General features: G+C 38.7%; 1 protein-coding gene and 1 long non-coding RNA gene across 13 annotated transcripts in view; one reads left to right on the top strand and one right to left on the bottom strand.

The window, feature by feature from the left end:
- LOC309636265 overlaps positions 1 to 4,031 on the bottom strand; it is a 30,418-nt gene extending 26,387 nt beyond the window's left edge. Inside the window, exon 1 of the long non-coding RNA XR_014249343.1 lies at positions 3,965 to 4,031. This is a non-coding gene — a long non-coding RNA (uncharacterized lncRNA). The remainder of the gene's footprint in view (positions 1 to 3,964) is intronic.
- A 98-nt stretch (positions 4,032 to 4,129) lies between these two features.
- The window catches only part of RUFY2 (RUN and FYVE domain containing 2), a 50,209-nt gene continuing 38,115 nt past the window's right edge, over positions 4,130 to 16,223 (top strand). For 2 of the 12 annotated variants that reach the window (XR_014249321.1, XM_082408638.1), the window contains exons 1-4: positions 4,531 to 4,660; positions 6,123 to 6,296; positions 10,197 to 10,314; positions 15,444 to 15,545. Coding sequence is in view for 10 of the 12 variants with exons in the window: in XM_082408638.1 (XP_082264764.1) it covers positions 4,555 to 4,660; positions 6,123 to 6,296; positions 10,197 to 10,314; positions 15,444 to 15,545 (500 nt within the window). In the remaining 2 variants the exon portion in view is untranslated. Of the gene's footprint in view, positions 4,318 to 4,378; positions 4,661 to 6,122; positions 6,297 to 10,196; positions 10,315 to 15,443; positions 15,546 to 16,223 lie in introns of those variants that run through there. The other 10 variants (XR_014249320.1, XM_082408632.1, XM_082408639.1 and 7 more) reach the window with 9 other exon arrangements.

The raw sequence follows: 16,223 nt of genomic DNA, 5'->3' as shown, positions 1-16,223 counted from the left end.
TGCTGGAGAGGGTGTGGAGAAAAGGGAACACTCTTGCACTGTTGGTGGGAATGTAAATTGATACAGCCACTATGGAGAACAGTATGGAGGTTCCTTAAAAAACTACAAATAGAACTACCATACAACCCAGCAATCCCATTAATGGGCATATACCCTGAGAAAACCATAATTCAAAAAGAGTCATGCACCAAAATGTTCATTGCAGCTCTATTTACAATAGCCAGGACATGGAAGCAACCTAAGCGTCCATCAACAGATGAATGGATAAAGAAGATGTGGCACATATATACAATGGAATATTACTCAGCCATAAAAAGAAATGAAATTGAGTTATTTGTAGTGAGGTGGATGGAGTTAGAGTCTGTCATACAGAGTGAAGTTAAGTCAGAAAGAAAAACAAATACAGTATGCTAACACATATATATGGAATCTAAGGAAAAAAAAAAAAAGTCATGAAGAACCTAGTGGCAAGATGGGAATAAAGACACAGACCTACTAGAGAATGGACTTGAGGATGCGGGGAGGGGGAAGGGTAAGCTGTGACAAAGTGAGAGAGTGGCATGGACATACATACACTACCAAACGTAAAATAGCTAGTGGGAAGCAGCCGCATAGCACAGGGAGATCAGCTCGGTGCTTTGTGACCACCTAGAGGGGTGGGATAGGGAGGGTGGGAGGGAGGGAGATGCAAGAGGGAAGAGATATGGGAACATATGTATATGTATAACTGATTCACTTTGTTATAAAGCAGAAACTAACACACCATTGTAAAGCAATTATACTCCAATAAAGATGTTAAAAAAAAAAACCTATTAAGTGTAATAGGTTTTAAACATACACACTAATTCCAATTCTGTTCAATCCAAGGTGGCTAGAGTATCCAGCAAATATGTATTTTGGAGTTTAAGAACATCTTCCTCAAAGGAAGAAATATTTTTTGCTTTAAATAAAGCTGGTCTGTTACTGAACTAAATTTCTTTCCTACATGTTACCTATGAAGTCACTGGAGGGAAAGCAATCCAGAAAATAAAGCTCTTTTCCTTTGTTCTCATGGTTTTATAAAATAAATAAATATATACTTAATATTATTTGCTTTTCTAAATGCACTTGGAACACAAATCCCTCCTTTTTTACTCATCATTTGGAGAAGAGAAAAATGAACAAGTCAGTCATTTCAGTGTTTAACAGCAAGGTGGTGGAAGGGGTTAGACTTGTCATCAGTTTTAGGCTCCTTCAAACACTATAAAAACCACAGATGTATTTTGACATTATGAAAATGGAGGCTACTTTTGTACTGGTTCAGATTCTGGCTCTGTTCCTTAATAGTACTGTGACTTTGGGCAAGTTATTTAATCTTTGAGGTTAGTTTCATCTGTAAAAGAGGTAAATAACTCATTCCTCATGGGGTGGTTCTGAAGATCAAATGAGGTTTTGGCCTAGGAACTGACCTTCACATACATGCTCACTGACCTTCACTTCCATGATCATGGGCATGGAAGATGAATGGGGAAAGGGTGATGGGATAGTTGAAGAAATGAAATTTGACCCTATCTCACATCATCACTAAAATTAATTCTGGGTGCACTAACAGGCCTAAATATTAAAGGCAAAACTATGTAATTTTTTTTTTTTAATATTTATTTGGTTGCATCGGGTCCTCGTTGTGGCATGTGGGATCTCTCGTTGCGGTGCTCGTTTGGTCGCGTGGGCTTCTCCCTAGTTGTGGTGTGAGGGTTTTCTCTTCTCTAGTTGTGGCATGCGGGCTCCAGGGCGTGTGGGCTCTGTAGTTGTGGCATGTGGGCTCTGTAGTTTGTGGCACTCAGGCTCTCTAGTTGAGGCGTGCAAGCTCAGTAGTTGTGGTGCGTGGGCTTAGTTGCCCCGCGGCATGTGGGATCTTAGTTTCCCAACCGGGGATCGAACCTGCGTCCCCTGCATTGGAAGGCGGATTCTTTACCACTGGAGCACCAGGGAAGTCCCCCAAACTATGTAATTCTTAAAAGAGAGTATCTTCATGACCTTGGAATAAGGAGGATTTCTTAAGACACTGAGGCATAAACTATAAATTCACTACAAGAAAATTAAGAACTTACATTTAATCAACGGTTGCCATAAGGAGAGAAAAAAAATTAACCAGAAGATAGTGGCAACACATAACTGACATCAAATTAGTATGTAGAATATTAAGTAACTTGCACAAGCCAATAAGAAAAAGGTAAGTCAATAGAAAAACAGGCACCATTTCTTTGCAAAAGTGAAATTCCAAATAGTAAACATAGGTAAAGTGCTCAATGTCATCAGTAATGAGGTAAATAAAAAACAAACCTGCCATGCAATCACCTGCCCACAAGACGCAAAAAATGAAGAAATCCTCAAAATTCTAAGCATTAGAATGGACACAGCAACAGAAAAACGACACTGCTGAAAGGAGTGTAAATTATGAGAAATTTTGAAAACAGTTTGGCATTATCTAGTAAATTTAAAGAAAGGCATACCTGATTTCTAGTAATTGTATTCTTATTTATATGCCCTAGAGGCTCTCCTGCACATAGGGACCAGGAAGTATGTAAACCTGAAAACACCCTAACCTGGAAACTCCTCATGGACATGGATGATGTTGAACAAAAGAAACAAGTAATGTTCGTAATGTTATTCCACTTGTGAAAAGTTTATAAACAGGCAAAAATAAACTACATTGATTAGGGGCACATACTTACGTGGTAATAACATGCAGAAAAGCACGGAAACAATTGTCATAGAAGTCAGAATCGTATTTATTAATACTTCTAGGGGGATTGTGGCTAAAGGCCTTTCTCCCAGGGAAGATGACTCTTCTGTCCTATGCTCTCTTGATCTGGTGGTGTTTTCCCAGCTGTTCACTTTATGATTCTTTAAATGCATATATGCTTTATACATTTTTATCCATGTATGATTATCTCACAATAAAGAAAATTTAAAACCAAAAGAAGTAAAGAAACGTAATAGAACTGTATGCTGGCCAATATGATGAAGAGATAAACATCGCTCCATTTTCTCGAAATATCAGTCTATTTCTAACTTGGCCACCGTTTTAACAATTGCTGGGCTTCCCTGGTGGCGCAGTGGTTAAGAATCCGCCTGCCAATGCAGGGGACACGGGTTCAAGCCCTGGTCCGGGAAGATCCCACATGCCGCGGAGCAACTAAGCCAGTGAGCCACAACTACTGAGCCAGCACTCTAGAGCCTGCGCGCCACAACTACTGAAGCCCGTGCACCAAAACTACTGAAGCCTACATGCCTAGAGCTCGTGCTCCGCAACAAGAGAAGCCACTAGCAATAAGAAGCCCATGCACCACAACGAAGAGTAGGCCCCCGCTCGCCGCAACTAGAGAAAGCCCGCGTACAACAACGAAGACCCAACACAGCCAAAAATAAAAAATAAAATAAATAAATTAAATAAATTTTAAAAATTCTTTAAAAAAACAAAACAAAACAATTGCTGATCTAACTAGGTAATAGCTCAGTTTCCCCAAATTGATATAACTTAAACCTAGTGTCATCTGACCACGAGAGTTTTTACTCCCTGAACTGAGAAAACGCTGGCTGTATCTCTGCACCTTTCCCTCAATTACTGAGACCATTCCTCGTTGCTTTTTATAAACCAGTGGATTCACTGGTTTAAATATCGTGATTTGGGCTAACAGTTTTAGTAGATTTCTGCCTACTGTTAATTGCTTCAGATTTTCTACACTCTTTTGGTCCCCTGCGAGTTACTTGGTGAAGAAGGGAAGGGGTCAGGTGTGTTCGATTAAACCCAGCTGGACCCAGTGGAGGAAAACGTTTACACGTGACTCGCATCCCCTTGGAAATGCAGCCCTAGCGTTCCGGCGAGGCCCCCAGGGTGAGACCAGGGTCCGCCCCCCTGTTCCTCAACGCAAGGTCCTCCTCAACGCGAGATTCTCCTCAACGCGAGGTCCCCCTCACACACCTTTTCCTTCTCTTTCCGCTCCGGCTGGACCCGAAGTGGCTCAGAGAGGGCGGGTTTCTCCCCTGCCGCCTGCAGGCTCCGCGGCCCCCCGCCCTACTCGGGCTCCGCGGGACCGCCCAGCCGTCCTCCCGCCGCCGGGAGCGCTGTGGGCCGCAGCGGGCCTGGTCGCAGACGCCGTGGCGGCCGCCGCTCGCCTGAAGGGAGCTGCTGGCTGGGCCCAGGGAGTCCCCGCCCGAGACCGCGCCGCCGCCGCCGCCTCCGCCGCCGCCATGGGTAAGGGGAGCAGGCCGAGAGCGGACGCCCGGCCCTCCGTGCTGGGCAGAGGGCTCGGCCAGGCCAGGAGGACTGGTGGTGTGGGCATGGAGGCCTCGGGGTCGGGACTGGGGTCCGAACCCGGGTTTGGGCCTGGGCGGGGGCAGCCGGGGACGCAGGGGCGCCCGCGGTCGCCATGGCAACGCGCGGCCGCCCCTCGTTCCCCCCCGCCCCCTTCCCCGTTCAGGGGCCTAATGGCAGAGGTTTGGTGGTCCGTCGGCTTACAGGGAGCGAGGACAGGGCCGGCTGGGGTGCAGCTCCCGGGTCGGGGACGGGCGATGACTTTTCAGGTTTGGGGGTGGCGGAGGGAAGCGTCTCAGGTTTGGGCTTGGGTTCAAGACGCCGAGGGCGGGAGAAGGGCAGCGATGCCTCGCAGGACCCCGGGTGAGCCCTCCGTGAGGGTGTTGGGGGCGCCCCGAGCCCTTGGGCAGCCTTGCTGGCTGGGAGGAAGGGAGGCAGGGAAGGGGTTCTACAGGAAAGATGCGGGAACCGGCCCTTGGGCGCGTGCGGGGGCCGCAGCCCGGGCGGGGCGCGGCTGGGGTGCAAACGCTCCTCTACTCGGGAGCTGCCGGTGCCCACCAGGACCTACCTTCGAGCAGTTATAAAGGCGCCCTTTGTCTGGTTGTCGCATCGTACATTACGGATTGTGATGGGCACTGTTAAGAAAAATGAGAATTGCTGCAGATTATGAAACATCGACTGGTTTCGTCCCCGAAAAAAGAGGGAGTCATACCACGATGCACATTTGAAGAAATGATGTCTTGTGTGGAGATTCTCCACTAGCTAGCTTGGTCGTAGCAGTTGTGACTGTTTGCATTTTAAGTTGCTTAGGATTCAGTGTCACGCTTCACGCCTGGCTATCTGTGACCAGAAGTAAAATACTAGATCATTGGGAACCCTGGACTTTTTGTCCAGTGAAGGAAAAACGGACATTTGGTTTACTTGGACTAGTAAATTGTCAGGGATTATAAGACAGTATACTAAGTGCTTTATTTTTTTACACTTCATTTTGGCATCTGTGTTTGCTGAAAATATTTCTGCCAGTCACAACAGTGATGAGAGTATGGGGAAGTATCTGAATTTATAAGAAAACTGAGAATAAAATTTGTGGGAAAGAAAAATTTTTGTGAATTGAAAGTATCAGGTAAAATCAGTTTTAAAAAAATGTATCTATTACCTTGATATTCAACTGGATCAGCTGTGTGGAAGGTCAGGGAACTTTAAGGTGAAACTGGACCCTGCTTTAATTTCCTCTGGGAATATAAAGGAGTCCTGCAATACGGAGCTACAATTGCAATGAAAAGAGACAAGATAGAAAGAGGGTTAAAATGAGTGAGAGTTGAATGGCTTCTCTTGTGTCCCCCTATTTTATTTACCTGTCATGTTTGTTATGGGTGATATTGGAATCTTAGAATTTTAACTACCTTTTATTTTATTGCCAGTTTATTCTGAACATTTTTTTGCTTTTGAATTCATCTTTGATGGTTCCTGCTGTCTGCCTTTGCATGAGACCCTTAAACATGTTGTCTGTTACTCTTATCTCCAGAGAGATTTAAAAAAACTCATTCTCCCTGAAGAGGTACCACAAAAGTAAAATAAATACCCTAGAATAGCCAATTTGCAGGATCTTGAGAATAATTCATAAACTTTGGCTGGAGTGAGCATTGTTCTATGGTATGCATGAGAGACATAAAAAGAAGTTAACTAGGGGTGTATGTTAGGAAGACTTACTTGTCCACCAAGGAAAAACAAACCACTGTTGGTTTTACAGGGGAAGGAAAGGGTCTGTATAGTTTACAATGTCAGTTCTTGCAAGTGATGTTGGACTCCTTTCTTGTGCTTTCAGCTACAAAAGACCCTACAGCTGTAGAGAGAGCAAACTTGTTAAACATGGCTAAACTCAGTATTAAAGGACTCATTGAATCTGCTCTAAGCTTTGGCCGCACTTTGGATTCTGATTATCCCCCCTTGCAGCAGTTCTTCGTTGTTATGGAACATTGTCTGAAACATGGTCTTAAAGGTATTGTGAGATTTTTTTTAAAAAAACCAACTATAGAACCTCCCCCCTCCCATCTTAAATATCCTTGAAAATGTGATTTTTTTTGAGGCCATAATTACTGTTACTTTAAAAATACTGGGTGGGTTGGTTTTAGGAGAAAATACCCTACTACTTTATGTTTTCTAATTGGTGGTCTTCAGAAAATCCTTAGTTGTTAGTGTTTTGTAAAAAGGGTATTTGTATACTCTTGTTTAAAAAAAAAACTATTTATTTATTTATTTGGCTGCATCGGGTCTTAGTTGCAGCATGCCGGCTCTTTGTTGCGGTGCACAGGCTTCTCTAGTTGCGGTGAGCGGGCTCCAGAATACTCAGGCTCAGTAGTCGCGGCACGCCGGCTTAGTTGCCCTGTGGCATGTGAGATCTTAGCTCCCCGACCAGGGATTGAGCCCATGTCCCCTGTGTTGGAAGGTGGATTCTTAACCACTAGACAACCAGGGAAGTCCCTGTAGAAAGTGTATTTGATTTAAAAACGTTTTCAACATACTCTGAGCTGATTTCCATTTTCTAGGACAACTATAGAGTTATATAGAAAATTTTAAGCTTGGTGATTCTGGTATGAACTATAATTACTAGTTTGAGCTCTCTTGAACAAATACATTAAAATAGTTGATTGTTGAAATATGAACCTCCTTAGTGCATGGAAACATATCTAGAAAAATTGTCTTCTGGATTGGGTTATTGTAGAAATGTGAGTGCTCCCTGAAAATGATGATAACAGTGGATATTGTATTCATCTATACATTTCATATTGAATTATTTTTATGTGTTTGTATTATATTACTGTTCTTTTACTTATAGTAACTACTTTGATCTCTGGTTCATATGATCAGAGCTGTGTAGAGGGCTATGTAAGAGTTGTGTACTAAGGTGACTATTAAAAAGGAAGAGAAGCTTGCTTTTATGTTGGTATACCAGAAACCTGGGTAAGTTGGAAAGTTCTTTTTTTAAAAAAATTTTTATTGAAATATAGTTGATTTACAATATTGTGTTAGTTTCAGGTGTACAGCAAAGTGATTCAGTTTTATATATATATTATATATATGTATATTTTATATATCTATATTCTTCTTTAGATTCTTTTCCATTATAGGTTATTACAAGATATTGAGTATAGTTCCCTGTGCTATACAGTAGGTCCTTATTGGTTATCTATTTTATGTATAGTACTGTGTATATTTTAATCCCAAACTCCTAATTTATCCCCCCCCCCCTTTCCCCTTTGGTAACCATAAATTTGTTTTCTATGTCTCTGAGTCTATTTCCCTTTTGTAAGTAAGTTCACTTGTATCATTTTTTTAGATTCCACATATAAGTGATATCATATGATACTTGTCTTTCTCTGACTGACTACTTCACTTAGTATGATGATCTCTAGGTCCATCCGTGTTGCTGCAAATGGTATTATTCCATTCTTTTTTAAGGCAAATATTCCATTGTGTATATATACCACATCTTCTTTATCCATGCATCTGCTGATGCACACTTAGGGGGAGTTTCTGACTGTGGCACATGAGAGTAAGGGTAAATGTAAAAAGCAAAAGAAGAGATTTACCTAAACATGGTTTTAATAAAATGTACTTTAAACTGAGAAGGAGCCTTGGCATTGAAATTTGAGAAACCCTATATGTGATGTTATTAATGTATTCATTTTAAAATTAAAATTTGTTTATATTTATTGAGATATAATTGACATATAACATATTAGTTTAATGGGTACAACACGATTCAATATTTTTATATATTGTGAAATGATCACCACAATAAACCTAGTTAACAGCCATTACCACACATAGTTACAAGATTTTTTTTCTTGTGATGAGAACTTTTAAGATTTATTCTTAGCAGCTTTCTAATATACAATACAATCTACAATACAATAACTGTAGTCATTATGTACATTACATCCCCAGGACTTCTTTTATAACTAGAAGTTTGTACCTTTTGACCATCTTTACTCATTTCATCCATTCCCACCCTCCAACCCTGGCAACCACCAATCTGTTCTGTGTATCTATGAGTTTGGTTTTTTTGTTTTTGTTTTTTCAGATTCCACTTTTTCTTTAATTAGAGTTAAACTAATTTTAAAAATTATATATAATAGTGAAATATGTTCTTTTTGTACATGAATCAAACAACATAGAAGCACATGGAGCAAAAACATAATTTCCCTTCATTCCCTTCCATTCATCTCTCTAAAGGAATCTTTGTCATTCTTCCAGCTCTTTTCTGTTTTTCTTTCTTTCTTTTTTTAATTGAATTATAGGTGATTTTTTCTTTTACTCTAAATAAAATCATGCTGTATTATTCTGTGACTTTCTTTTTTTCCCTATTTAAAAAACAAAACAAAACAATGGTATGGTTTGGAGATTTTGCCATTTACATAGAGGTCTTTATCGCATTTTTTTTTTCTTTATCACATTTTTAATGGCTGTAAAATATTTCATAGTATATGTATACCATGACTTATTTAACTACTTTCCTCTTAATGTACACTAAGGTGTTTCCAGTTTTTTATTATTAAAATTATGCTGTAAGGACATCTTTGGATATATATGTTTGTACACACATGCTATGATTTCTTTAGAATTCCTAGGAGTAGAATTATTGGGTAAAAGGATATAGGCAACTGATGTCTGTAAAGGCTTCACTGATGAATCAAACAACAGTGAATGTGTTTGTTTCCCCACATTTTTGCCTACTCTTGATATTCTCAGTCTCTGAATACTTCTTTTAATACATCAGGAAGTCAACAGTCTTATCTCAGGCCTTTAGTTTTAATTTGCTTTTTGAAAAACTTCCTTTTTATTAAAAAAAAAATAATAGCAGTGACATAGGTCTTTATTTTCCCCCAGCCTGCTGAAATGGAATTTGCCAAATGATGGCCACGATAGTTACATTTTAAACTATTTTCTGAATATATTTTCCTTTACTTCCCAAAATATCATGAGGCATATCCTAACAGTCAAATACCTATCTTGATCAACCATTATAAAGCTACGTTGTGCTGATTGATTTTTCTCCCCCAGGGAAAAATTGCCTATCTTGCTGGCTTTTGGGTTGTGCATATGATAGGCACACTGGATCTACAGGAGATCTGGTCAGTATTAGAAGGAAAAATAGTGATTTCATGGTTTTATATTACCCAAATCTCACATTCAAATAAAAGGAAAAATAAAGTCACAATTTTTTGTGTTTAAAAGTAAAATAACTATTTGTCCTTGGTTTATTGAATAAACCGGTAAAGATCAGCCTGCTAGGGCCACCAGTCTTATTTTTGTACTGGTAAAGAATGAGCCTATGGGACTTCCCTGGTGGTCCAGTGGTTAAGAATCGGTCTTGCAATGCAGGGGACTCCGGTTCAATCCCTGGTCGGGGAACTAAGATCCCACATGCCGCAGGGCAGCTAAGCCCATGCACTGCAACTGCTGAGCCTGCACACCACAATTAGAGAGCCCGTGTGCTCTGGAGCCCTCGCGCCACCAACTACAGAGCCCATGCGCTGCAACTACTGAGCCTGTGCGCCACAGCTATCGAGAAGCCTGCGCAAAATAAAATAAATAAATATCTATAAAAAAAAAGAAAGTTTAAAAAAAAAAAAGAATGAGCTTAGTTGTTCTTCTACTTTAATTACCTACTTGCATATTTCTGATATGGAAAAATGACCAAGGTGCATATTTCTGATAGGGAGAATATCAGAATCCTGATGAAAGGCTCCTGATCAACAGGGCTGTGTAGTGATAAGAGAGGAAAGGTCTCTGAATAATTGTATGTTAAGTTAGAAATGTTGAAACTAAGTATTTAACATGAGGTTACTGCAGTTTTGTAAATTGAAGTTACATGCATTATATTTTCTTTTTAAAGTAAGAAAATCATTTTTGAGTTATAACAAAACTATATGGGGCCCTTTGGAACTGGTGGAGAAGCTGTACCCAGAAGCAGAGGAAATAGGAGCTAGTGTCCGGGATTTACCTGGTCTTAAGTAAGTAATCTTATTACTTGTTCTTCCCTCACCGTAGAAGTATATTTACTGTTCCTTAGAAGTACCTCACTGTCTAGTTTATTATCTTCTCGCAGCCTTATGTAGCCTTCTTGCATTCTCTTCTAATAAAATTCTGTTTATTCTTTATGGCTCAGCTCAAATTTCATTTCCTTTATGAAATTTTTCTTAGCCCCTTCAATAAGAATTAAGTGCTGTTTCTTTTATACTGCTATCATTATAGTCACTCTTATATCACTTACTTAAATTCTGAATTGTATTGCAGGAAATAGGCAAGTTCTTTTAAGATAGGATGTATCAATTATGCATTTCTGTTTCCTGAGTATTATGCTAGTTTGCAGTAGTAGGCAGTTGTACTATTTGAAGACTGATTTAAGCTAAATCCAGGGCAAAGGCTCGGGAGATTTGAGTTCTCTGATAAGCCATTTATGTACCACAGGACTTGTGCAAATTACTTTTTTTTATTCTTAAAATTGGGATCTATATTGTCATCTGCCTGTTTGACTAGATGAAGGTGCAGCCGGCCCTCAATATCTGTGGGTTTTGCATCTGCAGATACAACCAACTTTGGATCAAAAATATTCAAAAAAATTTTTTTCAGAAGGTTTCAAAAAGCAAAACTTGAATTTGCCACACCCTGGCAGCTATTTACATAGTATTTACTTTGTATTAGGTATTATAAGTCATCTAGAGATGATTTAAAGTGTATGGGAGGATGCACATAGGTTATATGCAAAATACTATGCCAATTTATATAAGGGACTTGAGTATCCATGGATTTTGGTATCTGAGGGGGCCCTGGAACCAATCGCCCACAAATACTGAGGAAAAACTGTATACGAAATGTCTTAAAAGCTTTATGTTCTAGCTAGTGACTCATGAGTGTTGAAAATTTTTTGCAGGTTTTTTGCTGTTAAGGCTAAGGTCTTATGTTCTTCAGGGTGTGATTAAGATAGAAGAGCTTACTTTGGTTTATCTTAGTTCTTGTGAATGAGATAACTTTTTTTTTTATGCTTACCATTTTTTGTCAGATTATCAGTTTGCTTTCTCTTAGCTTTACAATTTAGGGTTTTGTATGTTATAGGGAATATGGTAGTGTTTTCTGTTATCACAACATCCAAATGTTTGCAAGTTGTACTTAATTGAGTGATAAAAGTAAATAGCTACTATTCATTGAGTACTGTATCAGGGTAACAGGATAATTGTTTTACATGAATTATCTCATTTAGCGCTTAAATCAACCTTAGGGTAGAGATTATTATCATGATAATTGTATAGATGTGAAAAGTAAAGATCAAAGAAGTTACAGTTAATAAGTGGCAGAGCCAGGATTTAAACCCAGTTTTAAGAATTAAACGGCAAGTGATGTTCACACTTCATATTTCTTATAATGGTATATAAGGTGTAGCAATTTTTAACAAAGAGAGGAAAAGGGGAATTTAACTCTCAAAAAGAGAAATATAAGATTTGGTTTCATTTTAATATGAAAATACATGTTCATATTGTTTTTAAAAAGCCAAACTCTACAAAAGTAAAAAATGTTTTCTGAAAAATAGTATTCATTAAAATGCTAAGCCTGAGGTGGGTGGGTGATAAAAATAAATAAATAAATAAAATAAAATAAAATAAAATGCTAAGCCATAAGAAATTTGTTAGCTGTTTGAAGTGAAGATTAAGTTTCCTCCCACATTACCTGACAAAATGTTCTCTGCATAAGAAAACATAAAAGTGTGAATGATATATTTCTCTTTAAAAAAGTCATACATATTCTGTAAAACTTGGTTTTATTTTTACTAATGATAAGAATTTGGATAAGAGAGATATGAGATTAAATTTTTTTTAGCAAGAGAACAAATCCACACTTTTATTTATTTACTTTTCAATAAGTTTAAATCCTTGAGGGGTATAGCATCACACGGATTCTGTGTCCAATGACCTTAGCAGGAAGGTTGCTTCAGAATTTGGTGCAAACCATGCCACTGTTACCATGAGCACAGGTCACCTTTCCCCAGATGGCTGGTTTTGTTCAGTTTGCCACAAGGAGTTACTGTGTTGTTTTTTGCTTTGTACACATCAGCACATCTCTTGCCTAGACAGAATCAGTTTTCATCTTGAGCACAAACACCTTCAGGTTTTTTTTTACATCTTTATTAGAGTATAAATGCTTTACAATGTTGTGTTAGTTTCTGCTGTACAACAAAGTGAATCAGCTATATGTATACATATATCCACATATCCCCTCCCTCTTGTGTCTCCCTCCCACCCTCCCTATCCCACCCCTCTAGGTGGTCACAAAGCATCCAGCTGATCTTCCTGTGCTATGCAGCAGCTTCCCACTAGCCATCCATTTTACATTTGGTAGTGTATATATGTCAGTGGTACTCTCTCACTTTGTCCCAGCTTCCCCTTCCCCTCTGTGCCCTCAAGTCTGTTCTCTACATCTGCATCTTTATTCCTGCCCTGCCACTAGGTTCATCCGTACTGCTTTTTAAAATTCCATATACATGCGTTAGCATACGGTGTTTGGTTTTCTCTTTCTGACTTACTTCACTCTGTATGACAAATTCTAGGTCCATCCACCTCACTACAAAAACTCAATTTCGTTCCTTTTTATGGCTGAGTAATATTCCATTGTATATATGTGCCACATCTTCTTTATCTTTTCATCTGTTGATGGACATTTAGGTTGCTTCCATGTCCTGGCTATTGTAAATAGTGCTGCAGTGAACATTGTGGTACCTGCCTCTTTTTGAATTATGGTTTTCTCAGGGTATATGCCCATTAGTGGGATTGCTGGGTCATATGGTAGTTCTATTTTTATTTTTTTAAGGAGCCTCCATACTGTTCTCCATAGTGGCTGTATCAATTTACATTCCCACCAAGAGTGCAGGAGGGTTCCCTTTTCTCCACACCCTTTCCAGCATTTATTGTTTGTAGACTTTTTGATGATGGCCATTCTGACCGGTGTGAGGTAATACCTCATTGTGGTTTTGATTTGCATTTCTCTCATGATTAGTGATGTTGAGCATCTTTTCATGTATTTGCTGGCCATCTGTATAGCTTCTTTGGAGAAATGTCTATTTAGGTCTTCTGCCCATTTTTGGATTGGATTGTTTGTTTTTTGTGATATTGAGCTGTGTGAGCTGCTTGTATATTTTGGAGATTAATCCTTTGTCAGTTGCTTCATTTGCAAATATTTTCTCCCATTCTGAGGGTTGTCTTTGCATCTTGTTTATGGTTTCCTTTGCTGTGCAAAAGCTTTGAAGTTTCATTAGGTCCCATTTGTTTATTTTTGTTTTTATTTCCCTTACTCTAGGAGGTGGGTCAAAAAGGATCTTGCTGTGATGTATGTCATAGAGTGTTCTGCCTATGTTTTCCTCTAAAAGTTTTATAGTGTCTGGCCTTACATTTAGTTCTTTAATCCATTTTAAGTTTATTTTTGCGTATGGTGTTAATGGTGTGTTCTAATTTCATTCTTTTACATGTATCTATCCGTTTTTCCCAGCAGCACTTATTGAAGAGGCTGTCCTTTCTCCATTGTATATTCTTGCCTCCTTTATCAAAGATAAAGTGACCATATGTGCGTGGATTTATCTCTGGGCTTTCTATCCTATTCCATTGATCTATATTTCTGTTCTGGTGCCAGTACCATACTGTCTTGATTACTGTAGCTTTGTAGTGTAGTCTGAAGTCAGGGAGCTTGATTCCTCCAGCTCCAGTTTTCTGTCTCAAGATTGCTTTGGCCAGTCGGGGTCTTTTGTGTTTCCATACAAGTTGTAAAATTTTTTGTTCTAGTTCTGTGAAAAATGCCATTGGTAATTTGATAGGGATTGCATTGAACCTGTAGATTGCTTTGGGTAGTATAGTCATTTTCACAATATTGATTCTTCCAATCTAGCAGAATGGTATATCTCTCCATCTGTTTATGTTATCTTTGATTTCTTTCATTAGTGTTTTATAGTTTTCTGAGTACAGGTCTTTTGCCTCCTTAGGTAGGTTTATTCCTAGGCATTTTATTCTTTTATTGTTTCCTTAGTTTCTCTTTCTGATCTTTCATTGTTAACCATAAGATCATCTCGATAGATGCAGAAAAAGCTTTTGACAGAATTCAACACCCATTTATGATAAAAACTCTCCAGAAAGTGGGCATAGAAGGAACCTACCTCAACATAATAAAAACCATATACGACAAACCCACGGTAAACATAATTCTCAATGGTGAAAAACTGAAAGCATTTCCTCTAAGATCAGTAACAAGACAAGGATGTCCACTCTCACCACTCTTATTCAACATAGTTTTGGAAGTCCTAGCCACAGCAATCAGAGAAGGAAGAGATATAAAAGGAATACGAATTGGAAAAGAAGAAGTAAAACTGTCACTGTTTGCTGATGACATGATACTATACATAGAAAATCCTAAAGATGCCACCAGAAAACTACTAGAACTAATCAATGTATTTGGTAAGGTTGCAGGATACCTTCAGTTTTAAGAAGAGCTGTGTGCTCCCTCTGTCCCAGAGACACTGCTAATATCCAGCAAAATGGCCTGGTTCACAGCCTTTCAGACAAATTCGTTTTAAAAGTTCTGTTCCCATCAGGCCTCCACATTAAAGAGGAGATTTAATGTTTTAAACGACAACTGGATAAAAGAAACATTTGAAAAATAGCAAGCAGTGATTCTTTCTAATTAGCATCTAGATACCTTCTTAGCTTTGTCATGATTTTTAAAATTCAGATATAATATCAGTTATTTTTTGAGAGCATTATATTGCCTTTATTGATGCATTTTGTAGAATCATATTTAGAGGGCTAAGCCTATTCTGATAAAATATTTCTTGTGGAAATATCCTCACTATTTAGAGAGTCATTTTTTCCAAGGCATAAAATGATACCTAGATGTCCTGTAGGTGCAGATTTATCTTAGAGACTTAAAAAGCTCCCAGGGATTGGTTTGCATGCTCAAAGAGCTGACTTGAAGCTCTAGAAACTAAGATAAAACCATGATAAATTGCCTTTTTTCTTTATCAATGTGTACTTCAACAAAGGTAGAAGATGTAGTCTATAATCTTTGCACTGAGGCTCTTTTCTGACTGTTGGGTTTTGCTTTTCAGGACCCCCCTGGGTCGTGCAAGAGCGTGGCTTCGATTAGCCCTCATGCAAAAAAAAATGGCTGACTACCTGCGTTGCTTAATTATTCAAAGGGATCTCTTGAGGTATTACCATTAAATCATGTTCATTTTCATTTTTTATTTCATTTATATACTGTTTCCCAAAAAGGATTGAAGATATAGTATGAAAGGATATGTAAAATACATTACGATGGCATAAAATAAAAGGAGGAGCAAAATGAGATAGAAAAGCATGGTGGGGACATAACGTGGATCAAGAACTAGCCTAAAAAATGAATACTGTAAGATTTTTATTGGCTGACAAGGTGGAAATTTATATGTCATATTTCTAAGTTTTCATTTTTTCCTAAATTACAGTTAATTCTATGAATAAAAATTTGTATTGGAATTTGGGGCTTTAATTCAGGAGGTTTCTTTTTAGATCTTGAATGTCCAAACTACTGCTTTGACTGTATTGTGGGCGCTTGTTAAACTGTCAGTTTAAATTGAAGGCCAAATGTTTAAGACAGACTTTTCAAAGCAAGGATATCAGTTCTCAAAGGGAGTGGGCCCATGGCAGCCCCTCTATTCGCCCTTGTTCTCTTAGAGTGCCTCTGTGATATTTTGGAGAATCTGGTCTTTTTTTTTTTTTTTTGATGTTTTCTTTTTTTAAATTTATTTATTTATTTTTATTTTTGGCTCCATCGGGTCTTCGTTGTGGAATGCGGGATCTTTTTTGTTGCGGTGCTTAGGCTCTTTGTTGCAACGCGTGGGCTTCTCTCT

The sequence above is a fragment of the Balaenoptera borealis genome (assembly GCF_965194805.1).
Source record: "Balaenoptera borealis genome assembly, chromosome: 10".
In the NCBI taxonomy this organism is placed as follows: Eukaryota; Metazoa; Chordata; class Mammalia; order Artiodactyla; family Balaenopteridae; genus Balaenoptera; species Balaenoptera borealis.
This window is presented reverse-complemented; position numbering and strand designations above follow the sequence as displayed.